At 49.3% G+C, this 27,265-nt stretch overlaps 1 protein-coding gene across 3 annotated transcripts in view; it reads left to right on the forward strand.

Annotated features, from left to right (window-relative positions):
- The window catches only part of FRMD5 (FERM domain containing 5), a 344,139-nt gene extending 317,558 nt beyond the window's left edge, over window positions 1-26,581 (forward strand). Inside the window, exons 8-15 of one of the 3 annotated variants that reach the window (XM_007195981.2) lie at window positions 10,045-10,133; window positions 13,172-13,235; window positions 13,849-13,940; window positions 16,540-16,614; window positions 17,176-17,244; window positions 18,167-18,273; window positions 24,774-25,117; window positions 26,383-26,581. In XM_007195981.2, the coding sequence (XP_007196043.1) occupies window positions 10,045-10,133; window positions 13,172-13,235; window positions 13,849-13,940; window positions 16,540-16,614; window positions 17,176-17,244; window positions 18,167-18,273; window positions 24,774-25,117; window positions 26,383-26,397 (855 nt within the window). In that variant the 3' untranslated portion in view covers window positions 26,398-26,581. Of the gene's footprint in view, window positions 1-10,044; window positions 10,134-13,171; window positions 13,236-13,848; window positions 13,941-16,539; window positions 16,615-17,175; window positions 17,245-18,166; window positions 18,274-24,773; window positions 25,761-25,993; window positions 26,134-26,382 lie in introns of those variants that run through there. The other 2 variants (XM_007195982.2, XM_007195980.2) reach the window with 2 other exon arrangements.
- The last annotated feature ends 684 nt before the right edge of the window (window positions 26,582-27,265 follow it).

Genomic DNA, 27,265 nt, shown 5'->3' on the forward strand with positions numbered 1-27,265 from the left:
CTTCCCTGACCCGTAATCTAGTTTCTTTCCAAGAGTGGGTTTTTATTGACTGCAGCGGCCTAAGTCACTGCGTGGAACTGCAGTGGAGTCACGTTTAATTCCATTATGCGCGTGTGAGGGCGGGACAGGAACCGGCCAGGGAGGCTCTGCCCAGAGAGGAACCTCTGTGATTACTCACGTGAGTCTGGCATTTCAGAGACGAGCTCGGGCAGCCACTCGAGACTGTGGAAAGCAGTGGAGACCCGCAGCCTCTTCCTGTCTCTCTGTGGCCGGGTCCCTGCACTTCATCTCCTCATGCCAGCTGCTCTGACACGTCTGGTCTCTGCCTCAGTTTCTCCAAATGTTTGCCTCTCTCTTTCCACTACTGGAGAGACCCCAATACCACAAGTAACACTGATTCTCAAACACTGACCTCTTCTTCCTAATAAGTGAGGGGCACCGTAAGTTTCCAACAAAAATTAATGGAATAGAAACCGAGGAACCCAGTGATGTAGGGACAGAGTTGCGTTTCCCTTGGCCCCTTCGTGAGGAGATGGTGATTTTTTTGTTGCATAGGATTTACTGCCGAAACTTCAAATATGAACTTTGAGAACATTCTGGCACTCAGAAACCTGGTCACCCTCCCAGCTCCACAGTTCCCTATCTACCAGCACAGCCTCCTGAAGCTAACCCCTGTGCTTTTGGGGGCCAGCACTGTCAGAAAACACATTCATGCCATTTTATACCAAAAAAAAAAAAAAAGACATATGGATATTTACAAATGAATTAGCAAAGCTTCCTGAATAATGCCTTCTGTACAACCGATGTAGTTTAACTTGCATAAATTCCTCAGATACTATCAGCAGGGGGCTGCAGAGGACTGAAGAGAGCTTTGGAGTCAGCTGGCCTTGGCTCCGGGGCTGGTCTCCTCCTTCCTGGGGCCTTCAGAGACTTCCCTGAGCCTCGCTTTCCTCATGCATGTGAAAGTTCTCAGCAGATGCTCCACACCTGTGCTCCCTGAACTGCTGAGTCACTTCAGGACCTGAAAAGACAACAGCTGCCTTCTTCTCTTCTCCGCCATCCTATGCGCGGCTGGATTTGCTCCATGTCTTCTCACAAGGCTCACAAGTCTTGTCTTCTCACAAGACTTTCAGGATCAAGCAATTCCTGGCCAAGAAACAAAGGCGAATCATCCCGTTCCCCAATGGATTCGAACGAAAACTGGTAATAAAATGAGGTACAACTCCAAGAGAAGACATTGGAGAAGAACCAAGCTGGGTCTGTAAGGAGCCTCGCATATGAAGTGGCACACACTTCCCTGGCAGGCCCACTGGAATCCTTTCACATTGTTTTCTTATTTAATCCTCATGCCAGCACTGGGAGGTGGATATTATTCTTCCTGATTTATAGACAAGAAGATGAAGAAGATGAAGGTTCCAGGAGGCCACAATGTACAAGGCCCTGAGTGGCAGAGCAAGAATATATGAACTAAGGTCACTTCCTGTTGCTGTGTATCTCTAAGGAGCAGAAGCCCCCAGGAGACTTCCTCTGGGGAGAAGGTGGGAGCAGTCATCTTGCTGGGACTCCACTCCCTTGTTCCTGGGCCCCGTACTTCTTGCTCACCCAGGGCCACGTCAGGGCCCTGCTGCAGACCCCGCGGCTCATCTCATTAGGCTCTGGCTCAGGATTCCCTCGGCCCTCCTGAGAAAGGAGAACAGTTTGGGAGCCTTTACTCTTGTCATTAAGTAGACTCACTTTGGTGATAGGCTACCAAGCACTCGCCTTAATGTTGCTACAAGGAGAGCCGAAATAAGCTGGAGTGCTTGGTGTAATAAACACTGATGATTTCTATTAACAGAGAGGCAATTACTGGGCCCTGGGAATCTGGGGCACACAGCCCTAGGGAGGACAGAAGAAGAGGAATCGTTTCGATAATTAAATGAGATCAGAACAACGCTTCGGCTGGGCTCTGTTCTCCTGGACTGATTAAGAAGCTGCTGTTCTTTCTGTCCACACTGATGGTTTCTTTCTGCCCAGACAGAGTGTCCTTGCCTGGCCCTGGGACTAGGAGGAGGATATCCTACCCACTCTGGGTGGGACAGTCAGAGGGCTCCAGTAGCTAGCTGTCTTACACTAATACCCAAACTCTGAACTTGCACAAGCTGTCCTGAGCTCTCTGCCTTTCCCCTGACCCCCAACTCCTGGCAGGAGCCCCTAGCAGACCAAGCCTACGGCTGCTGGATGAGGAGGATGGAGCACACCACTGACAGCCCAGTGTTGTATCCACTCCCCAGCCCTGACACCTCTCCAACCTCTCACCATCTTGTTCCTTTCAGGGGGCCTGGGACTGGTGGTTCGCCCTGGCTCTCCTGCAGGCCCAGACTGTGGCCTCCTGCCCTGTCAAGGATTTGAAGTGGTCGGACCCATCACATGAGCCCAGCCTTATCATGAATCATGAAGGTGCCATTTATTGAGAGCCTCCACATGCCAGCCACTTACACTATCTCACTTAATCTTTTTTTCTTTTTTTTTGGCCACACCACACGGCATGTGGGACCTTAGTTCCCCGACCAGGGATCGAACCTGTGCCCCCTGCAGTGGAAGCGCGGAGTCTTAACCACTGGACCCCCAGGGAAGTCCCAATCTCATTTAATGTTTACAACAACACTGCCAAGAAGACATTCTTGGGCTTCCCTGGTGGCGCAGTGGTTAAGAATCCGCCTGCCAGAAGACCTAAATAGACATTTCTCCAAAGAAGATACACAGATTACCAACAAACACATGAAAGGATGCTCAACATCACTAATCATTAGAGAAATGCAAATCAAAACTACAACGAGGTATCACCTCACACTGGTCAGAATGGTCATCATCAAAAAATCTACAGACAATAAATGCTGGAGAGGGACTTCCCTGGTGGCGCAGTGGTTGAGAATCTGCCTGCTAATGCAGGGGACACGGGTTCGAGCCCTGGTCTGGGAAGATCCCACATGCCACGGAGCAACTGGGCCTGCAAGCCACAGCTACTGAGCCTGCGCGTCTGGAGCCTGTGCTCCGCAACAAGAGAGGCCACGATAGTGAGAGGCCCGCGCACCGCGATGAAGAGTGGCCCCCACTCGCCACAACTAGAGAAAGCCCTCGCACAGAAACGAAGACCCAACACAGCCAAAAAATTAATTAATTAATTAAAAAGAAATGTAGTGTGTTCCAATAATGGCTAAGAAGCAGAAAAATGTTTTTTAAAAAATCACTGATTTTTTTTAAAAAAAATAAAAAATAAAAAAAATAAATGCTGGAGAGGGTGTGGAGAAAAGGGAACCCTCTCGCACTGTTGGTGGGAATGTAAATTGATACAGCCACTATGGAGAACAGTATGGAGGTTCCTTAAAAAACTAAAGCTAGAACTGCCATATGACCCAGCAATCCCACTACTGGGCATATACCCTGAGAAAACCATAATTCAAAAAGAGGCATGTACCACAATGTTCATTGCAGCTCTGTTTACAATAGCCAGGACATGGAAGCAACCTAAGTGTCCATTGACAGATGAATGCATAAAGAAGATGTGGCACATATATACAATGGAATATTACTCAGCCATAAAAGGAAACGAAATTGACTTATTTGTAGTGAGGTGGATAGACCTAGAGACTGTCATACAGAGTGAAGTAAGTCAGAAAGAGAAAAACAAATACCATATGCTAACACATATATATGGAATCTAAAAAAAAGGTTCTGAAGAACCTAGGGGTAGGACAGGAATAAAGGTGCAGACGTAGAGAATGGACTTGAGGACACAGGGAAGGGGAAGGGGAAGCTGGGACGAAGTGAGAGAGTATCATTGACATATATACACCACCAAATGCAAAATAGATAGCTAGTGGGTAGCAGCCGCATAGCACAGGGAGATCAGCTCGGTGCTTTGTGACCACCTAGAGGGGTGGGATAGGGAGGGTGGGAGGCAGATGCAACAGGGAGGGGATATGGGGACATATGTACACATATAGCTGATTCACTTTGTTATACAGCAGCAACTAACAACATTGTAAAGCAATTATACTCCAATAAAGATGTTTAAAAAAAAATAAAGAGGAATCCGCCTGCCAATGCAGGGGACACGGGTTTGAGCCCTGCTCCGGGAAGATCCCACATGCCATGGAGCAGCTAAGCCCGTGTGCCACAACTACTGAGCCTGCGCTCTAGAGCCCATGAGCCACAACTGCTGAGCCCGCATGCTGCAACTACTGATGCCCGCGCGCCTAGAGCCCGTGCTCCACAACAAGAGAAGCCACCGCAATGAGAAGCCCGCGCGCCGCAACGAAGAGTAGCCCCTGCTCGCCGCCACTAGAGAAAGCCCACGCGCAGCAACGAAGACCCAACGCAGCCAAAAATAAATAAGTAAAATTAATAAATTTATTTTTAAAAAAAGAAGACATTCTTGTCTTCTTTTTAAGATGAGAACACTGAGCTCTGAGGAACTAACATGTCCAGTGTTACTGGCAAGGACGGTACTGGGACTCGAACTTGAAGTTGTAGAGTCTCAGTGCTGTGCTCTTTCAGTTGTCATTCATGGTGTTCCATCTGGAGAGATGGCATTTATTTAGGAACAAAGCGGGACTCACTGCCAGTTTTGATCAAGAGAGGACAAAAGCCCTTTGAGACTACTGAAATCATCATAGAAAAATGTAATGTAAATTCACCAAATGGCTTTATGTCTGTTTTGTATAGACCAGGAGAAAATAGATTTCAGCAGGGTCTAGGCTAGATCAATCACACAAATAAAATGATAGTGTCATTCCCTTGCTCTTAAAATAGGATCACTACTTTCAGAATCCAGCTACCAAAGCTCCTCTCTAAATAAACCCACTCCCCATCTTGACACGTTGCCCTTGACCTCAGAGAAGCCGAACAAGAAGGATCAGTGATGACTTGCCCTCAGCCTCAGGTGGGCCCCTCCTGGCTACACTGCAGGGAGAGTGTTAGGTTTACTGCCAAAATGAAGAACTAAAGCCACTTAAGTGGCAAGTTTCTGCCAAGATTTCCATTTCTGAGCTGTCATGGGTTGACGCCAAGCCTCTTCCAGGGTGCCTGCCTCCTCCTCCTCATTTCCTCTCTGGTTTCTTGTGGCTGTGTCTAAGTGTATTGAAACTGGGTGTTTTTTTTTTTTTTTTTTTTTTTTTATTTATTTATTTATTTATTTATTTTTGGCTGTGTTGGGTCTTCGTTTCTGTGCGAGGGCTTTCTCTAGTTGCGGCAAGCGGGCGCCACTCTTCATCGCGGTGCGCGGGCCTCTTGCTATCGCGGCCTCTCTTGTTGCGGAGCACAGGCTCCAGACGCGCAGGCTCAGTAGTTGTGGCGCACGGGCTTAGTTGCTCCGCGGCATGTGGGATTTTCCCAGACCAGGGTTCGAACCCGTGTCCCCTGCATTGGCAGGCAGATTCTCAACCACTGCGCCACCAGGGAAGCCCAAACTGGGTGGTTTTCATGATTGATTGGATGTGAAGGTCCCCAGCTATGAGCTCTTTCAGGAATGGGCACCACTGTCTGGAAGAGCATATGGAATCTTCTTCTCTCAGGTTTTTTAAGAATAATAGAGGCTTCATCCACCCAGACTGAATTAGTTTCAGTCGTGCTTCGGAGAGGGGATGGCTGACTTTGAGAGGCATAACAACCAAGAATGCTGTGGTCCTGACTCAGTCACATCCAGGATGTCCTCTGGGGAGCAGCAGACAGAAGCCTACTTCATTGTATCCGGAGGTAGATCTGGGCAAAGATGGCCAGATGTCCCTATTTCCAAGAACCAGTCAGTACTATGATTTCCAAAAATCCTTTTCTAGACAGAGTGATCATGTTAGGGTGAACATTTGATGATGATGTATTGATGCAGGTCAGGGTTGATGGTGGGTTCCATATGAACATGAATGACTGTACAAATCCATCCCCTCCCCAAGAAGAACACAGTGGCCTTGTCCTGGCAGTACATCATTTAGGCCATCTCCCTAAAATCGGACGGAAGTATCGATAGTATTTCTTGGAGTATGTATTATTGTCCTCATCTTACAGATGAGGAAACTGGGGTCCAGAGAAGCAAGTAGGTTACAGAGCAAATAAGAAGCACAGTTGGGTTCCTAAGCCAAGGCTGAAGCTCCTTCCACAAGGATGAAAAACTGAAAATAGATGTGTCACCTCACAACCACAGAAGCAAACTAAAGTCTTTTGACTGTTACCTGATGTAGAGTGGGCCTGGCGATATCTGTTGTGGGGTTGTCAAGACCTGAGTTTTTATTCCACCTCCCAGATAATTAATGGCTCAGTCCTGTGGGTGCTGATTGCATTGGGACGGGTAGGGGACAGGGAGGAAAGACAGAATCCAGCCTGATAAGTTGGAAGAGCTGAGGAACAGCTTACTGCCATCTGTGTCACTTCTCTCCTTGTCCTCATTTCCTTCTCTTTTTGTCACATAACTTGTCCTTCCACATACAAATCCAAAGGGCAGGCTCACAAGGAGAATGGCTTGTTAGATGAAAGAAACTGGGAAACTTGTGGCTGCCTGTTTGTGTTTTCATGCTGGTCCATGCTCTCTTTTTTTTTTGGCCGCGCTGTGCAGCTTGGGGGATCCTAGTTCCCAGCCAGGGATTGAACCTGAGCCCTCAGCAGTGAAAGCAAGCGTGGAATCCCAACCACTGGACCACCAGGGTGGTCCTGATGCTGGTCCAGAAGTGAGGTTTCTTGCTGTAATTCCAATCCCATGCCTCATGTGCCAGAGACGAGTAGCAAACATCCCAGCTGCCCGCACTGTGGATGCCCACATGCCAGGGCCTTGCAGCTTCATCTGTAACTATTGCATTGGAAGCAGTTTGGATAATTGCTCTCTTCAAATGGGAGGATGGATTGGGATTGCACAAGGTGCTATTATTACTTATTGGAATAATAAGTAATACTTATTGGCGTCTAATAGGGATTTATTCCCAGTTTGTTCCCTGTTCCAAATCAGCCAGTCTGGTCAGGAGAGACTGTTCCCCTCTAACTCCAATACCCGCCTTCACTTGGAGGCCGGCCCTGTGGTGTCCGGGCGGTGCAGATGGCCAGCACCACCCAGTTCGTGGGAGGACCTGCCCTTCCCTTTGCTCTGGACAGAGACAGGCCTGTCACCGCGATGACTCCCACAGACATCCTTCCCCTCCTGCCCACTTCTCTTTTCCCCCGGATCCCAAATGTATCACCCACATCCCCCTTCTCCATGGTCCCTAACAATGAGTAACTTCTCCCTTTCTACCTCAACTTCCCACACCCTCTTTTCCTAAGTAGCAAAATTTAAATCCATCAACATCAGGAAAAATAGTAAAATGTTAGGCTTTTCTAAAAGAGATTCTGTATTGAGTTCAATAAACTCAGCTAATCAGTAGCAGCTACAATATTATTAACAACAACACAACCATTAGCATGTATTGGGTGCTTACTGAGCACAGCCTAAGAGGCAGATGATATCATCAACCCTGACTTGACAGCGAGGAGCCTGAAACACAGGGCAACGAAGGGACCTGGCTGAGGTCACACGGGCGGTGAGTGCAGAGCCAGGACCTGGGCCGACTGACCCGGCGCCCGTGGTTCTGGCGCAGGTGCTCTTCTACCGTTGCCCACAGGGGCCTGGAGTGCGAGAGCTGAAAGGAGGCCTTCCCTGCCCACTTCGCTGCTTCCCGTCCCTCCTCTACCATCCACAATCCAACCACAAGCCTCTGCAGGCCCTGCCCTTCCTTTCCATCCTTCCGCCTGTTCTTCCTCCTGGGCCTGTCCTTCAGCGAGCAGCAGAAGACACCGTCCCCCCTCTGCCCCACTGTGCCCTCCCCTCGTTGTGCTCACGTGTGGGCTTCTCCCCCCGGCAGCCACACTGGTCCCCTCTGGCCCCCCTCACTGCCTCACACATTCTCCTGATAAACGTCTCCTGCAGGCCTGTTCTCTGAGTACAAATAAGGTAAGGCCTCCACCCTCGAGTCTCTGTCTAAACCCACAGTTGTAGGCCTTCCTCGGGTCCTGCCTGCACACTGAGCTGAAGGCCTCCCGGTGCCCACCCTCCAACCCGGCGTGCAGAACCTTCCCTCACCCACCACCCCCCACCCCGAGGCCAGCCTGCCCAGTTAGTGCCGGTGCCCCCTGGCAGGGACAGTGTTTGTGTGCAGCGCTGGCGCTCAGCTGTTAGCACCCACCGCCCCCCCCCCCCGAGGCCAGCCTGCCCAGTTAGTGCCGGTGCCCCCTGGCAGGGACAGTGTTTGTGTGCAGCACTGGCGCTCAGCTGTTAGCACCCACCGCCAAGCCCTGATGACAGGCAGGGGGAAGCCCAGCCCCGTGGCTTCAAAGTATCTCCATTCAGGTTATTTTTAAACAGCATTTTGCTGTGCCCATGGGTTGAATGACACTGTGCTTGCAGCCAAGTGTTGGGGTCACGACAGACCCTGAGGAAAGGACAATAACAACTATGCATTCATTCAAATGTTTGCAAAATATATATTTAGTTTATTCCCTGGGCCCAGATGCTCACACCTGCAACCCTGACTCTAAGAGATAGCTTTAAGGCAAAACTGCACTTTTCCTTGAGGCAAGGCTCATGAGGCCCTGCAGAGGCCCCACTGTTCTTAGGACTGATTAGACTGAAGATCTGTGCCAGGGAGGCAAAGCTTGAAGGCGGGAGAGACTAGGAGAGCCTGACAGCCACGGCCCGCACTTGCACCCATCACACCAGGGACCTGGCCCCGACCCCATGGCACTATCTGAGCTGTGGCCCAGACAACTGGCCTGCATGCCCATTCGATCAGCAGCCTGGCATAATTTTCTGGCCACCTGAACACACACCCTGACAGAGCAGATTCTCACCTGTGGCCGCTATCAGGAAGGAAGCCTCCTGGAGCTCATTTCCCACATGATGGAACCAGGACCTACAGCTTCTGCACCTTCTCCCCTCTTTGCCCAGTAGAACCTCAAGCCTTGTGTTTACCAACTGATAGTGACAGGTGACCAGGAGGCCTCTTTGTTGGTTCAGGCACCACAGGGCTGGCGATAGCTGTTCCACTTGGCCAGTTGCTTCTTATATTTTCTTCAGCTAAACTTTCCTGAGGGAGCCCAGTGTGTCAGGCCATCATGATAATGATAACTGCTATTCTCTCTCTCACTCACACAGAACAGCTTTCTTGAAATACAATTCACACATCAAAAAAATCCATCCTTTTCAAAGTGTGCAATTCAATGGTTTTTAGTCCATTAACAGAATTGTGAAACTTGTGAAACAATCACCACTATTTAATTTTAGAACATTTTCATCACCTTCAAAAAGAAACCCTGTACCTATTAGCTGTCACTCCCTATATCCTCTTCCCCACAGCCCCTGGCAACTTTTTGTCTCTGTGGATTTGCCTGTTCTGGATATTTCATATAAATGCAAGCATACAACATGTGATCTCTTGTAACTGGCTTCTTTCACTTAGCATAATGTTTTCAAGGTTCATTTGTGTTGTTACAGGTATCAGTACTTCATTCCTTTTTACTGCTGAATAATATTCCATTGTGTGGATGTACCACATTTTGTTTATTCACTTATCAGCTGATGGACATTTGGATTATTTCCACTTTGCTGCCGGTATGAATAATCCTGCTATGAACATTCACGCACAAGTTTCTGTGTGAACATAGTTTTCAATTCTCTTGGGTACATACCTAGGAGTGGAATTGCTGGGTCATATGATAACTCTACGTTTAACAATTTGAAGAACTTCCAAACTGCTTTCCAAAGTGACTGCACCATTTTACAATCCCACCAGCAATGTGTGGGTTTGCTGTTCTCTTTGGATATTCACAACAGCTTTCTAAGATTGGTATTATACTCTACAACTTACAGTTAAGGCCACGGAGGCTCAGAAAAGGTAAGTAACTTGGCTATTACTTCCAAATGCCAGGCTCTTCCCTCTGTGACCAACGGCCAAGTATTAACCCTGTATCCCCAGTGAACAACTGTGTTTCTCACCCTTTTACCTCTATGCCTGCATCACCCTGATGAGAAATCTTTATGTGTTACAGGACGTGTCAGGAAATGCTGCATTTCTGGCCTTCACTCCTTTTGGGTTTGTTGTTCTGCAAGGAAACAAGAGGGTCCACTTCATTAAATGGTGAGTATCTTCATTTCCAAAACAGGCTTTTTATACCTCACCAACTGGGGCGGGCTGTGGTTCCCATGTCCTATGTCTGTGATTGGGCGAGTTCTGGTTCTGAGCCCTCTCCAAAGCCTTGCATCCGTAATGGTAACTGATGAAGGTAGTGGTCTCTTCTAGGGATCCTATGCTTTCACAGGGGTGTTCCTGAGAGCCAACAGCCTCTCCAGAGAGAGAAAGGGTATGGAAAGTTGGTTTCTGGGTAGGATGAGACGTCTAGAGCTGGAGCCAATGTTAGAGAAGTAAAGTTCCCATGAGAACTGAGTCCTTGGGACTGTCCCCCGCTGAGGACCATAGCATCTGCAGGGATGTTTACTCCTTACCCACTCTCCTAACGAAGGAGGGCTTGCAATGACCCCTGGGGCAGATATAAGTTACCTGTTGCTCTGGCAAAACACCCTCCTCGGACCAAAGCCCACGGCGGGCACTGCCTGCAGGAGCAGATGCTGCTCTGTCTCCTGTCCCTCTTCAGGGCTTAGGTGTCCTCAGCCTCCAAGAGTCACATCCCCACTCTTTCTTCCCTCCCCTGCCTCTCCCACTCCCAATTCTAGCAGGCAAGAGCCACTACTGCAGCCACAGCTGCTCGGAACTGCTTCCTCTCCACCCATCTGTTGGGGTCTGTTCTGCTGCGTGGCTCTGTGAGCCGATGCAGCAGACTCTGGTTTGTTGATGGACGTTTGGCTCTCCTAGAGACCCTTTTTCTGGCCCATGCAAACATCTTGCAGCCTCATGTTGCATATTTTACTAAGCCCCTGTGATCTCTGAACCTTCCTGGGCCTTAGACTGCCAAGTCTAAGCTGGCCAGCTCCTCTCAGGGGCTTGGACAGGTGTCTTTCCTGGGCCCAGCAGAGCTCAGCCAGGGAAGCCTGCTCCTGTCTTGTTTCCTCCACCTTCTCAAGAAGAGCTAGTGGGGAACCTGAGGACAGAGCTGCTCCCTGGTGAGCTTTCTGTGGGGGATGCTGCAGGCCAGCTCTCCTGCGACATCCTCTTCAGCTCCCCTGTTAGCTTGTGGACAGACACCCCCTTTCCAACTCTTGTGGCTCTTGTGAAGCTTGCTGACATGATGATCAACCAGAGTGCTTGTGAAACTGCTCCCCAGACATGCCCGGCCAGGCCCCATTCCCCAGAAAACCCCTTCCCAGGGCGGCCTGCCACACTGGGCTAACTGGTGTGCTCCCCAACACGCCCATTTGCTACCCCTTCTCAAGTTGGCCCACTCACTGCACTCCTTCGGTGAAGATGGTGAGGGTTTGGGGGTCTTCTGTCCAACAAGATACTTTTCAGAAAAAGACAATGAACAGGGTCAGGCCACTGCTCTCCCAGTGAGGAGCACGTGCTATCTGGAGACCTCTGGGTCGTCTGATGTTCCTTAGAAGGCCCGGATCCTGGCCACACTCCAACCAGGGTAGCTGTCTTATGAGGTGGCTGGTAGGGGGCATTTTAGCTAGAAACAGGTAGGACACACCCGGGCCTGTAGTCCCTAAAGTATCCTTACCCTCCAGAAGCCCTGCTGCTCACTAGGTTGTCCCAGACCCTTTTCCTTCTATAGCTTCTCTCACAGCCCATTTCTTCAGGACGTCTCTTCATATGCCTCAACTTTAAAGTAATAGATGTAAATTTAATCACACTTCCAATAGAAAATTTCCTACTTTCCTATCTTGCTTATTGAAGGCCTAGGATGATCTGTGTTCTTGTTTATATATCAATCAATTGATATTTATTGTATTCTGTATGTGTATGAGAGATTGATTGATTGGGAGGGAATCTAACAGGGAAGGAATCCCATGTGGCTTGTACTAGCTCAGAACTGGTGCAGAAGTTGTGAGCTCTCATCCTGACCCAGCCATGATTTCCAGGGAACAGGTGACCTTCCTCTGTCCCCTGAGTTTTGTCCAGTAGTAAACTGGGTACATTGTTCTCACTACCTTTCTGCTACTTTCTAGGATATTGAGGAAATCTCCCTAGAAATCGCAAAGAGGAAGAAGCCAAGTGGAGGCAGATATGCATGGTCAGACCTCCCTGGGGGGGTCCCAGTTGGGTAGAAAAATAAAGACTCTGCCCCCAGTGAGGTAGGAGGGCCTTCAGGCTCCAGAGGGTAGCTGTGTCAGGCCAATGCAAGGGAAGTGAGGAGTGACCGATGCTGAGGCCTAGTTCTCTGGCTCTCAGGGACATCCACCTAAGACCCCAGTCATTTTTCCATTTTGTAAATGTAACCAAGGCTGAGAGCAGTATGTGGAGGTGAGGTCTAAGCCGTGCCATGTACAGTAACCATGTCACTTCTTCTGATTTGTGTCTGTCCTGCGGGTAGATGTACCCCAGTATCCTGTTTGCCTCTTTTACTGCAGCCATTCACTGGGCTGGTGGCTTCAAGGATTTTTCTACAAAAACCCCTAAGCCCCTTTCCTGGTCAGTACGCTGCATGACTGTTCCATGTAATCTGTTCTCTCTCTTTGGTATGTTGCCCTGCCCCCGTCCCTGAGATCGTTTGACATTTGTCTGCATTAAACTGCATTTTCCATCCAGTGGCACAGTCACCTGAAAGACTCAGCTCCCTCAGAACCTGGTCGCATTGTTTTTCATTATTTGCTGTATCTTGAACTTTGGCCTCATCAGCTACCTGTGGCATCTTACATTTGACAGTCCCATCCAGATAATGCACCTGTGTTATGAACCAAATCCTGAAATGGCCCAGGACCACTCTACCTAGACTCACTTCCCATGCAAACGTTTCCCTTTTACAGCCACTGTTGATGAGCCCGAAATCCTCCTATCACCCTATTATGATAGTGTGATTGACCAGAAAACTGTGGATTGAACTGTTTCAACAACTGTTCTCTAAGGCCCCTGCGCTGCTGTCTTGTTTCAGTTCTAATTTTGGCTAAAACTGTGTCTGTGCCTGGAGCCCCTTCCAGTCGGGGTGGGCTGTGCATCTACAAGACTTAGCTGTGAGCAAGCAGCCCACAGTGAGATGACGGGCGCTCTCTTTGTGCTTCTAGGAATGAGGTGACCAAGCTGAAATTTGAAGGAAAGACTTTTTATTTGTACGTAAGTCAGAAAGAGGTGAGTGCTGGCTTCCTTCTCTTCAGGGAGGGCTGGGGCACTGGGGTGGCTCCGGATGGCCAGGGCTGAACCAAAGTGGTCCATCCAGGCAGAGCTAAGCCCCGTGCATGCCAAGCCGGGACCAAGGTCAAGGCTGGAGGTGAGGAGACATGAGATGACGAGAGGTGGCTGTAGGTCCTGGAGCACAGGGACTTCCTCAGGGATGCTGGTGACCCTCAGAGGTTCCATACCTCCAGGAAGTACAGAGTAAGATTCTTTTGCTTCCATATGAAAATTCCAGGAAGATAATAAATACCAAAAAAAAAAGAAAAAAGAAAAGAAAATTCCAGATGAGAGTGCCACTTTCTCTGGGGAGGGCTCACTTGGTTCAAGTGGTGCCAGCAGAGACTTACTCTGATTGGACCTGCCAGGTGTGCCCTTCTGCACTGAACTCAGCTCTGTCCTGTGGGTGCTGCAGGCTTCTCTTCCCGCCAGGCAGCCCCTTCCCCGTCTGAAGCCTCTCCCTGAGAGCACTGGGGAGCCTTCAGACAGCTCAGGGCTCAGTGTCCTGGCCCTCTTCACCCTTCGCTTCGCCATCCACACTCAGCTGTTTCTATGTGGGATTTTTTTGTAGGAAAAGAAAATTATTCTCACATATTTTGCTCCAACTCCAGAAGCCTGCAAGCACCTCTGGAAATGTGGGATAGAGAACCAAGCCTTCTACAAGTGAGTGGACACTTGGGATGGGAACTGCCTTTATCAGGGCCAAAGCCATAGAAGCTACTTTTAGAGGAACAATGGGCAGGAAAGTTTGAGAAACTCTGACAAAGGAGACATGAGATAAGGCTGGGCTTCCTTATAAAACTCAGACCCCTTTCCGGGTGGCTGTCTGTACCACCTGGAGGGTCAGAGCTGATGTCTGGGAATGTGTGTCAGCAGAGTTGCCCAAGGCGTCTACCTTGCAATGTCGTTGGACAGCCCCCAGTGGCAAAGCAGTTCTGGGTCTTTTCAGGGGAAGGCTTGGGCCAGAGAAAGCCCATAGGTGCCTGACTTGAATAAAGCTGGCCCCTTGGAGCCACTCAGAGCCCAGAATACAATAGCTCCATGAAGGAACAGGCGCAGCCCAGAGCAGCTCCCTAAGCCTTGGAGGGACTCTGGGGCCCGCTCCCCAGTGGGTGGCCTGGTGCTGAGCTGGGGTTGATACCAGCCCTTCCTGGCGTGTCACTGACAGAGGTGTTGTCAGTGACAGGCCAAGTGCTCAGGAGCTGGGGGTGGGGTAGCTGGAGGAAGCAAGGACTTGACTGTTACTGAGATAGCAGCTCTGGGGCAAAGGAGAGAGCTTAGCTTACCAAATGATTTTGTAAAGTATATTGAGGCTTTTGTGCCCAGTTTTCTTTGATGAAAAAAGTTGTTATAAAAGCATTAGGGAGCAAAGAAATAGCCCATCGAGAAACTGGGGTGATGCCAGATGAAGTGTATTTCGCTAAAACCCTTGGTCTTGTTTTTAAAATAGAATGCCATGACTTATGCTTTAATAAGCTGCATCTTAATCAGAACAACATAAGACAGAATGTGTGGTATATTCCTCCCCTGACAGGCCATAGTTCTCCCTCCAGTAACCTGAAGGATCCAGAGCAGAATTGCTCTGGGCTGGGAGGGCACCATCTTCCTCCCCACTCAACAGACTCTGCTACCTGCTGACCGCTGTGGGATGCTGGCCCCCAGAGGCTGTTTCTTGGGCAGGCTTTCTGAGTTGTATAATAAAGTCTATGCATTTGATACCAGAATCAGGGGTGAATTGAATGGGCAGCCTGAATTCTCACCTGAGTGGGCTTCTTTCTTCTCATGGAGAAGACACTCGGGAAGACTTTCATGTGGTCACATTTCCCTCCTATTCAGTCCCTGGCTGTCCAAGGAAAGCCAAGAAAACATTTCAGCACCATTTTGGAGGCCCTCCTTTGTTTTTCCGTCTGAGCCACGGGAACAGAATTGTGCTTCTGAACCTGTGACCAAACTCAGTTTCTGAGTCTTTCCTTAACAGATTGCCAACATCCACACTGGAAACCAAGGCCGCTTTTCACTGTTCTCCGTGACTGCTAATTAGGTGTTAAAAGCCTCGAGCCTGGGTCAGATCCCCATTTATGCCAAGTCGCTAGCAGGAGCTGCTTCGGCCTCACTCGGAGTATCTGTCACGGGCAGATCCCTGCCCTGCTTTTGGCCTAGTGCTTTGAAGGGAGCCGGTCAGACTCAAGAACGTGCTCAGATAAAAATAACTTTACGTGTCTAGCACGTATTAAATATTTTAAACCAGGAAAAAAAAAAAAAAAAAAAAAGAATGTGCTCAGACAGGAGAGTAAGTAGGCTCAGAGCCTCATGGAGCCCTGAGACAGGTGGGGATGGTGTCCCCAGCACCTGCTGTTCATGGATTATAGGGACAACTCCCTAAATATTCACTGCCCACTCAGGACAAAGGCTTCAGACCAGTTCGGTTCCCGGCTGGGTTAGCACTACAGGCACCCAGGGCGTGTTGCGGATGGGGTCAGGTCTTAGGAGATTCAATCTGGGCAGCTCTGCCCAAACTTCCCTTTCTAAGTGACAGGAGTACAGGGATCAGAGCAGTCACTCAAGGGTGACTTCCAGAGTCTCCACCTCAGCTGTTCACAGCCTTGAAAGTGGTGTTAATGGGCTTTCTGGGAGAGGGCAAATGGTTCCAAGTTCAAACAAATGGTGGAACTTTTATTAAAGTTCAGCTAGTTTCTTCATTTCACGACTTCTCAGAGTCTCTAACGTGACAATACACTTTAGGTTCTCTCGAAGAAGGAGATGGAACAGGAAGGGCACTACTCTCTTCTCCACCCACAGTTACCCAGACATGGACACGAATTCTCAAATACTAGGACTGGAAGGGACTCCTGAGGTCAAGCAGTCCCAGCTCCATCATTTTATAGATAAGAAGACTGAGGCTAAGAGAGGAAAAGAAATTTGCCCAGGGTCACACTGCTAACCAGTGGCCTGGCTGAGATTCAGCAGGTGGCATTCTCTTTCCCTAACATTTATTCTCTCAGTCCCCGTGGTGAACCCATGAGGCACTCTTGGGGAGCCCTCACTCTCCTAACGTGGAAGTGGGTTGCAGCATGCCTGTCCATAGCACTGAGACTGTGAACACGGCCCTCAGGTGCTAAAGGAGAGTCGGAGACAAGCAGGGCTGTGAAGGGCCTCTTCCTGAAGGGTTTCTTCAAGTAGCCTTTGGAAGGAGCTGGGGACACAGCCTTAGGCTGTAAGGCATTGCAGGCCATCTCTCACACTGGACTTTGCCTTGCTGCAGGCTGGAGAAGTCAAGCCAAGTCCGCACAGTGTCCAGCAGCAATTTATTCTTTAAAGGGAGCCGGTTCCGATACAGGTAAATAGTGACAGTAAGTAACCGTTATGGACCTTTTTTCAGACCCTTCTCTGGAGAAGGGTGGCCCAGTGGTCCTTATCCTGAGAACAAAGACACTGGGAACCTCCAGAGAAGTGTGAGGTTTCCATCCGATTCTCCTGTCTCCTAACCCTTTGACTGTTTCTTTCCTTCCCTGCAGCTGTTTGCCTGTAGGGGTTAAAATGTGTGTCTTCTCCTGCCCTTACAAAAGCAGCAAAATAAGAACTGTAAGAGTGATTCCTTTCATTTCTATCTAAAGATTTCATTTTTTTTGCAATATTTTTGGAACACGCTGGACAATGAGGAATCATTCCTAAATGCGGATGGAAGATCCCAAAGACCGCAGAGATAGAGAGCTGTCAGGACGCCTTAGAGCTCTTTACCCCTGCAAGCAAGCCCTAGTCAGTGGCCTAAACATTGGGAAGGGGTAGGCCAAAGAGGCCACTTCCCAATTCAGCCCAAGTATCTGAGATCTTACAGAGGAGCTCAGTCCTGGAACACTGTCTCATTTCTTGCTGCTTGTTTTACTTATATTACTTATAGTGGCCGAGTTGCAAAGGAAGTAATGGAGTCCAGTGCCAAGATCAAACGGGAGCCACCAGAAATACACAGGTAGGCGCCAGGGGCTTACCCCAAAACCAGGTCCAGCTCAGATCTCAGAATCTTAAAAGAGCCAGCAGTTTGAGTACTGTGAAGATTCTGACCATGATGGCTTCCAAACAGGGCAGCAGGGTGAAGAGACCCATCTCAGCCAAAGGCATGGGAACAGGATGACCCTGGTTCCCTGAGCCCTGATGGAGAATGAGGGAAGGTGGGCTAATGCAGACAGTACATCAGACCCAGGAGCCACCTTCCTGGGTCATTCTCTACCATCATCCCAAGTCCTGAAATTGGTCATAGACCTTGGAGGACATGCCCAAGCAGCAAGATTTCATTGGCTCTGTCAACAGTCCATTCAGGAAGCCAGTCACACTAGGTCTGAAATAGTTTCAGGATCCATGCTTTATGTATAACTGTAAATCATGCATGTCCAGGAGGCCATCTCCTAAAACCTGATAAGACTGAGGGAGAATATGATTGGCCAAGAGGTCTGGGGTTTGCCAACCAGCCTGACCTCTGGGAATGGGAGCATTACCACCTGCCTTCACACGGAGCCCCCTGCCACCAGCAGCCTCTGTGGGAAGTCAGGGGAGGTTGCATATCAGTCTTAGGCACATTTTTAGGAGCACCGCATACCCTGGGGCTCTACTCTCTGACAATCCTGCCCAGGGACCAGTGGCACCATTGCCACACTAAAGAAAGGTTCGGGTGGGTCTGGGATATCAGGAGGTTGACAAGTTTGAAGTAGTGTCTCTGACTGGGATCCAGGGACTAAAGGCAGAAAGCAGGTATTAAAGATTTTTAAAAACAAAACAAAACTTAACACAGCCAGGCAATTCTCAGGCAATTCTAGTAACCAGTTCTCAACTCTTGAGTCCTGACCACATCTGTCAGTGCACTAAGTCAACAGAGTTCTTTTTTTCTTTAACCTCAGAGCAGGGATGGTCCCCAGCCGCAGCTGTCCCTCCATAACCCATGGCCCAAGGCTGAGCAGCGTCCCCAGGACCCGGAGAAGAGCTGTTCACATCTCCATCATGGAAGGTGAGCATGAGCTCTGGAGATGACCTGGGGTTCCTCCAAGTTGTCACCTGGACCAGTTCCTCGCAGGGACCTTGAAAAGAAGTGAATTTGCACTAGAGACAGCAGCAAGTTTCTCCAACGGTAGGGAGAATGTTTCATCTGGTCAATGGGAACACCAGCTGGGTGTCAGGTGAAGGGTAACCCCATCCAGCCCTGATGAGCTGTGGTCCAGGAGGGGTTTGTAGGTCTGAGAGTATTAGACTAAACCTTTGGGAGAGAACTTTGTATGTGGAAGCTACCAGGTTCCATGCAGTTCTGAAACTGATTTCCATCAGAGGCTTTCCCTTGTGTTCCAGATCTGATAACCAGTTTCCACAGCTTAAAGGATCAGGGTGGTTGAGGCAGTTAACCAAGAAATGAAAACTCTTGGTTCTGAAGCATTCCAGTAGCTGCCACCACCTTCTACTTCAGTTGTAGAAATCTGTCCTCTTGCTATCTGAATTCTTTAACATTGTCTCAGGAAATCCAATATGCCCCTTCTCTATCTACCGTTCCCTCGCTCTGGAGGAGGTGGAGGTGGGAAGAGAGACAAAGTCTGTGTATTTTCACTGAACGAGATGACCCAGTAGCTGGGGTTGATACCTCTCCAGTCTCTGGGCAGTTTATACTGTTAGGAGACTCTGGGAAGATTGCCCTCCAGCTGTTGTCACTGACCCAGCTTGCCCCACAGGCTTGATACAGGTATAAAGTTGAGTGCTTTCCTTCCTAAAGACAATATTTTGTTTGTTTGTTTGTTTTGTTGGGGTTTTTTAATTTATTTATTTATTTTTGGCAGCGTTGGGTCTTTGTTGCTGCACGCAGGCTTTCTCTAGTTGTGGCGAGCGGGGGCTACTCTTCGTTGCGGTGCGTGGGCTTCTCATTGCTGTGGCTTCTCTTGTGGAGCACAGGCTCTAGGCGCGTGGGCTTCAGTTGTTGTGGTGCATGGGCTTAGCTACTTAGCAGCATGTGGGATCTTAGTTCCCTGACCAGGGATCGAACCCATGTCCCCTGCATTGGCAGGTGGATTCTTAACCACTGCGCCAACAGGGAAGTCCCCTGAAGACAACGTTTTGTAGGACCTCAGAAGATCTCAAGCAGCAGTACACAGCAGTAGTACTGCTTCAAACGTGTCCCTGTCCTGGAAGCTGGGGAGGGAAGGTCCTCTGCCCTTTCTGTGGGAATGCTGCTTGTTAATGAAAATGAAGAATTGCTTAGGTTAGGAAGGACATTGCTCTGCTGCTCTGGGAGGACCTCTGGTTTGTGTTTAGGATCTTACAATGTGTCACTGACTCTGCATCACCTGAGTATGGTGTAAAACTACAAACAGTCTAGGGGTTGAGAACCCTGGCTGGGCAACCACCATCAAAGGCCTTATTTATGTGAGTACCTTAGTTGCTCCATTTGTAAAACTCCATGGGTTTCGAGGAAGCTGATGTACGTGCAAGTACTTTAAAGAGATGAAAGCATTTACTGGGCAGGCAGCAAGCACAATGCAAAGAGCGCTGGTCAGGAAGTCAAGGATAAGGTCAAAATAGGAGCTCTGCCACACATTTTCTGGGCAGGTTGCTTAACCTCTATGAGCCTGTTGCCCCCACTGTATAAAGGGGGGTGGTGGGGGAGGGTGCCTTGGAAATTCCCAAGTATAATCGCTATGCAAGGTATGGAATTATTGAGGTCTGGCCATCATCAGACACAGCCCCCTGGTTTTCCCTCCTATCTTAGGCTGAGCGGGAGAATTGAGCCCAGCTCTCTTATTTTGGGGTGTGCATCTCAGGAAAGTGGACTGTCTTCTCCTCTTTTGAGGAAACATAACTTTCTCCCCTCTCTGTGGCCCTTGTTCCCGTCCGTCCTGAGGCTGAAGCCACCAGGTTCATCCCAAGGCTCTTGCAGAAAGTCGGGACAGCTGTCGTCCCAGAGAAACGGCCACCTCCTGGGGGAAGCTGGCCCTAATGCAGGTATCGCATAGGAGAGCAGCCTCAGGCATTGCTGCTCCCCAGCATATGGAAGAATGTCCAGTAAAACCAGCATTCCCAGAAGAGGGAAGACTGAGGCCATCCATGTGGGGATATAACTCATTTGGAGTAGCTGCCAAGCAGGGTTAGCAAAACAACTCAGAGGTGGGGAGAACCATCCTCAAGCTCCCCCAAGACGAGCTGTGAGGCTGCCTCAGTTCCCAACCAGCTCTGGCTGCCTTCAGCCTCCTTCCAGAACCTGTCTTCTCCCATTGTAGCAGCAGTAGGCTCCTCAACATCCAAAACTGTCACCCATGCTTACAAAACACCAGGGGAGGGTGCAGTGGGGAGAGGCCGCTGAGAAAGCTATTAGAGCAGAGACCCCCACACACACCCCAGGGCCAGGGCACGGCCTCAAAAGCTTAGGCTCAGAACTTCACACCTGGCAGATTATAACACAGCAGGCCTCCATGTGCTACTCCCCAAGCCAACGTGCTCCTTACACCCCATGCCCAGTGGTGCCTATAGAGAAGCACAGTCTTCATCCCCGGTCATGGCCCTCGGGGCCCATTAGACTCAGAAGGGCGCGGGTAGAAGCTCAGAACTGCCCTGGCAGGAATGAAACTCACAGGCAGAATGTAATTCAGGGTGAGGAGAGGAAGGTGGACATCTGGTTTGGATGTGAAAAAAAATACAAGATTTTAGCAGTTGAGTGGCTCTATCAGTGCAGGGATCATCAAGCCTGGGGAAATATAGAATGGATTATTTCAGGAGGTGAGAGTTCAGCTGCATCATCTCTCAAGAGGGGGTTTTGCCTTTAAAGCACTTAACACGGCTGGCCCTCACTGTCCACCCCAACCAGGCAGCGAAGGGCGAGAGGGACGCGATGGGGACCTCAGAGGAAGGACACAAACCATCAAAACTCCCAGGAAGTTATGGACATTTGAAATTGGTTCACGCTCCATCAGGGATTGTCTTTCCTATAGTCCATACGGCACATAAGTTAATATCACAGAAACCATTTGCCTTTTCCAGGGGAAAGCTTTGTTTGCTATCTCCAAAAACAGTGGGGAAAACTGCGAAAACATTAACGTAACGTTACAGTTTGAATGAAACCATGGAATCTCAATGAACTGAGACCCTTAAAAAGAAGACTGCATTGGTTGGCCCTGCCCTCTGCTCTCGGGGATGCCAAGATAACACATGTTATTAGCACAGGCCTGACCCAGAGAGGACGCTCAGGTATGTCAGTTCCTTTCATCCATTGTGCCCCATGGGGCAGCCAGACAAATAGCGCAGATCCCAGTGGAGGAGGGGACGCAGGCCATTTCCAGCCCCAGAGCCACCGCCTCACACTTCAGAGCCACCCAACCCAAAGCCATTTTCTTTGTAGCTTCACATCCTGGATTTTCTGGGACAGTCCCGATTTCCCCTACTCTCTGGGATTATTCCCTGCCCTCTCTGTTCCTCACCCTCTGAGAGGTCTGGGGCCCTTATATGGGCCTCAGGGAAACAGCTACTGGCTGGGAAAGCATTACCTTTTATAGCTCTAAGTCCTTCTGACTGAATCCAGTCCCCTGATAACGCTGGCCTCTCAGAGCTGCTCTTTCCCTGCAGCTCAGTCTGCTCTGAGACTCTCAGAGCCAACCTTTTCTCTCCAGCATGGGAGGCACTGCGAAAGGGCTGTCATGGCGTGAGATCAGTTGGTTTCCCATCCTTTCCCTCTGTACCTTCCCTGCCTGGCTGGTTCCCATGAAGAGATCAGCTGGTTTCCACTGAAGAAGTACCTGCCTTCCTGGGCCACCATGGGGAAGAGTCTGATTAAGATTCACACCAGAGTCCGAGTTCAGCTCCGGTTGACTAATCACTGCCTTCGGCCCCTGAGTGTGCGCATCCTGAGGATGGGGCCCCGGCTCCAGGGTAGGCTCCTGACCACTGTGCCCCCCCGCCCACTGGGAGCCACCTCTGGGCAGGGCGATCAGCTGGAGCACCTCCAAGGTAAAAAGACACCCTCTGTTTTGCTGTGCCACTCACCCAGATCCCACCCGCGGCACCCACCCCATCCATCCCCGAATAACAGGTTTGAGGCGAGTGGTGGTTTCTAGTGAAACCTGAAATTCTGTACAGGACTAACCTAGTATAGGAATAACCTTAACTTTACAGGTGAGGTCTGTTGGGGGAACAGAAGACTAACATTTACTGAGTAATTTTGTTTGTCAGGCTCTCTACTTAGAAATACATATGTAGCCATTATCTTGTTTACTGAGAGCACCAACAACTCACTATAATGTGGCTTCTGGTGTCCCTCTGATTTGCTCTTTCTGATGTCACAGCCTTTGCCTCTCACCTTCCCCAGTAAGCTTAGGGCTGAATTGTAGGCCAGGCTATGATTGCACTAAGTGGCTTCCGGCAGCTATGCTGGTCATACACTGGAAGATCTGTCAGTCAGAGCTGTCCTTGTGAGGGGACAGCCCTTGAAAGGGTGTGAGGTGCCCTGTGCAACGGGGCTGAGGTTCCAGAGAACAGGGAGCCAGAGGAGTACTTGGGAAAGGAGCTGAACCAGCAACACGTAAGATCAGAGCCTGGAAAGGTTTCTTTTATCAGAAACCCATTTCACACTCCCAGGTACGTGTTTCTCATGCTACACACATGCAAATGGGGGAAGAAGGGAGGAACGCTGGGGAAAACAGAGAGCAGAGGAACATCAAAGGCTCCGGAACAAGGGACAGGCTCTTAATTTCACCTTATTTCACAACAGTTTCTTGGGCAATTGGGACCTAAGTCTAAGGCAGGTGCAGGCTGTTGACTTAATTCATCCTGGCCTGTTGTTCCACTCCCCGGAATCCAACTGCATGATCATTAGCACCATGGAATAGAAAGAGGCTTGGATTCTACCCTTGTCTTTGCCAGTAACAACCAACGACATGACTGTAACCTCTTGCCCTCACCACTTCATGAAGTTGTTTAAAGATAAAATGGAAGTGCTTTAAAAAGTTTAAAACATTATACAAATTTAAGTATTTTATAGCATAGGGACAAAGGAAATACAGCCAGGACAGTGCAGCTTCTGAAAGCAGGAGCTGAGAGCTGTGGCTAATATACTAATGGTGAGGTGGTGGGGAGCAGAGGCAGATAGCAGGGGGCTGCCATCTCCCCTGCCCATGCCAGCCACTCGTTCGTAACCCAGGGTTCGTTCCTATGGAGAATCTTTTACTGTGTGTATGCCGAGACGGGCTACAGCAAGCTGGGCAGGCAGGCGGCCTGGCTGCAACTGGCTACCTACCAAGGAAGCCAAGGAAGATGAGATACACTACTTCTGAAATGTTACTGGCACCTTTTAAAAGAGACCTTGGGGCTTTTGAAGCCAGCCCAGAACCAGAAAACTATGTAATCGGCCCTGGTTAGGTCTTACCTTTACTAGCTGGGTAACCAGCTATCTGGGGCAGTCAGGGTCGATTTCAGAGCAACAGAAGGGGACGAGCTTCTCTTGATGTGGACCACAAAAGCAGGGAGAGCCACTCTGGAAGAACCACCAATATGGCCAGGAGTAGAAAATACAGACACTGAACTTGAAACAAGAAGCCATTTCCTTGGGAGCACTATGACACGGGCCACACTTGGTGACTCTGAGCTCTGACATCCTCTGGCCTGGGTGGCTGCTGTTTGGTTGAGGGGAATAACCAGCTCCTGTTCTTCCCTACTAGAGCTTTGAGCCCTGGAAAGAAAGAGATGTTCCATCTAAGAAAGTAAAGAGATAATGAGTAGTTTTAGGGGCAGAAGACCCTTTCTCCTAACTAATGTAAGAGAATTTCCCACTGATCCAACAAGATCGTCTCAGAGACCACTCTCTACTCTGGAGCAGCTAAAGCAAGGGGAGCTGTCAGCTTGTTCTGGACCCGGCTCAGTCTAAGGTGAAAAGAGAGGGAGAGCACTTAGGAAGAGCAGATCAGGTTTTTACCTCCCACAGAGTCAGGACAGCTAGAACTGGGAGGCTGAGGAGACTGACAGCAACTGCAGAAATCCAAAAGATGAGCTCATGAGCTCAAGGAGCTGTGTGCCGGGTTGTTAGGAGGACACTCGGCTCCAGAATCTGTATTTGATGAGGCCCAGCTGGGCAAAACACAGTCTCCTCCACATTCCTGCCTCTCAAGGCCCTCGGCTCCCTGAACCATGACCCCGGCTCTGGTTGGGTCAGGGATAGTCTGCGATTCTCTTTCAAATTGGGCTAAAGCCAGGCCCAGGACACCAAAGGCAGGAAAGGCAGAATCTTTAACCAATATGGCCAAAACTATAAGCAAAAAGAAAGAAACTTTCAACCAATGCCACTCTAGTTCCTGCTGCTTCTCTTGTCCTATTCTTGATACATCAAAACAGAGTGCAGTGGCCATTGCTGCTGGTCACGTGGGGCGTGCAAAGCGGCTTCCTAAGATTTTAGTGACCAGATAAAGCAGGATGGGTGCTGCCTCCGCCTGACAGCGAAGTGGGTGCCGGCACACAGAAGGCCTGCTCATTTTCCTTTTGCCTTTCCAGGCCTCGAGTCCCTACGGGACAGTGCCCACTCCACCCCGGTGCGTTCCTCCTCCCACGGGGACACTTTCCTGCCTCACGTGAGAAGCAGCCGGGCAGACAGCAATGAGCGAGTCGCCGTGATCGCGGACGAGGCCTACAGCCCTGCAGACAGTGTGCTGCCCACCCCTGTGGCCGAGCACAGCCTGGAGCTGATGCTGCTTTCCCGGCAGATCAATGGGGCCACCTGCAGCATTGAGGAGGAGAAGGAGTCTGAGGCCAGCACCCCAACTGCTGCAGAGATGGAGGCCCTTGGGGGAGAGCTGAGGGCCCTGTGTCAGGGGCACGGCAGGCCAGAGGAGGAACAGGTGAATAAGTTTGTTTTAAGTGTCCTCCGTTTGCTCCTTGTGACCATGGGACTCCTCTTTGTTTTGCTCCTCCTCCTGATCATCCTTACTGAGTCTGACCTTGACATTGCCTTTTTCCGCGATATCCGCCAGACCCCCGAGTTTGAACAATTCCACTATCAATACTTTTGTCCCCTCAGGCGATGGTTTGCCTGCAAAATCCACTCAGTGGTGAGCCTGCTCACTGACACCTGAGAAGGCAGGAATCCTCCCAATAACTAGCCAGGTGGACCAAGGAGCCCGGCTACCCATTCCCAGCAATGGGACCCATCGCGGAACCATCGGCACATGTACCAAGTCCTCCTCTCATGACTCAAAGTCCACAGCCTAGGAGGGTCGTTTCCCAGAACAAGAAAGGGATAGGCTCATGCCTTGTCTAAACTAACTGGGAAAACTCATTTCCTTCAGAGGTTCTTTCAAGAAAGGCTCGGCGACTCTGTTTCTCATCCTCCCAATTTGCAGGATAAAACTTTTGGTTTTGAATTTTGATTTTTCATAGATGATGTGTATTATTTTGAAAATATCAAAAATAATTTATTTTATTATTACTGATTCTCGCAGTAGTGTCACCTAGTAGATGGGACACTAGTTGGAGACTAGAGAGCTGTTGTCTTCTGTATCCTGCAGGAGCTTTCCTACTCAGTTCCAGTACTCATCACTGCAGCCTCAGCAGGGCAGGCCAGGGGTCTGGACAATGGGGACTGTCTAGGTTTTCTTCCCAGACAGAGCTTTTAAAAAAAAGTAAACATCCGTGTAGAATGATTAAATGGAAAGTTGCTTCTTATGACGGTCTGAGTTGGATTTTCTTTTCCTTTTATTTCTTTCAAATCTGAGCAGAGTGGGCATCTGAAGGGACCACCACTACAGCAGCAGCAGGGGTGGGGTAAGTCTGTCCCCTTAGACTAGATCCTAGTGGGCATCACCATGAATTTTGTATAATGAACTTAGACTTCTGTGGCGTTTTTTTCTGAAGAACCTCAAGACTTTTATAGTGCTCCAGAAGCATTAGGTGAATTCAGTGGTGCCAGGGATAGAACTGTCAGAAATGCAGGACTAAGTGTAGTTAACAGAGCTAAGGTACCTGAGAGACTGTTGAGATCACAGAGCAGTACTTATTTTGTACAACACCCTCCCCCCGCCAAAAAAAGACTATTTCAATTTATATTTTAACAACAAAATGTTATTTTCTTATCAATTCATATTTTGTTTTTACTTTATGGATTAAGAAAAATAGAGCCTGACGCACTTAAACGATACAAGGAAGAAACTGATCCTGAGAATGAAAAGCTTCAGAAAATAGAATTCCAAGATCAACAAACAGCCTGGGAAGGGACCAGGAAAAGAATCTCTTTAAATAGGAGTTCTAAGAGATGCCTACAAAAGAAGGTGAATGTGGCAGAGACCAAGACTTAGATGTAGAAATACTGCCCCCTAGCGTCATCCTCTGCACTGGGAAAATGAAAGTTGTAGGAAAGCACTTGCCATCCTTGCCGAGGGGAGCCGTGGAAGCATGCAGAAGCGCAGCATGTGGAGGGTGAGTGTGGGGTCCGAGGCCCGAGCTCTGCAACTCTTACAACCACTCACACACAAGATCATGTTTTCATCTCAGGGAGAGATTTCTAAGTCATCTGGGGCCTGAGGACTTATGTAAGGACAGTCAGTGGACATATTCCTGGGACCCACATTAACAGTGGAGCAGCTACTGACACCCTATGATGCTGGGCAGCCCCAAATGCAGAAGAAAATGAGTCACGTGTAGATCTGCTTTCCCCTAGTTTGTCCTCTGAAACGGCAGAACCATGTCCACATATAGACTATAATAGCCATGGAATAAACGGAGTTTTTCCTTTTTTAAGGTTGGGGGTGGTGCTGTGTTTCGAAATTTTAATTGCCCTTTTATCTAGACCAGGGGTCGGCAAACTTTTCTTCTGTAAAGTGCCAGATAGATAGTAAATATTTTTTTATTTAGGTTTTGTGGGCCATACTCTTTGGCAACTACGCAACTCTGCCATCTTAGCACAAAACAGCCATAGGTAATACATAAACAAAGGAGCAAAGCTGTGTTCCAATAACATTTTTATTTATAAAAACAGACAGTGAGCTGAATTT

This window comes from Balaenoptera acutorostrata, chromosome 3 (assembly GCF_949987535.1).
Source record: "Balaenoptera acutorostrata chromosome 3, mBalAcu1.1, whole genome shotgun sequence".
Lineage (NCBI taxonomy): Eukaryota > Metazoa > Chordata > Mammalia > Artiodactyla > Balaenopteridae > Balaenoptera > Balaenoptera acutorostrata.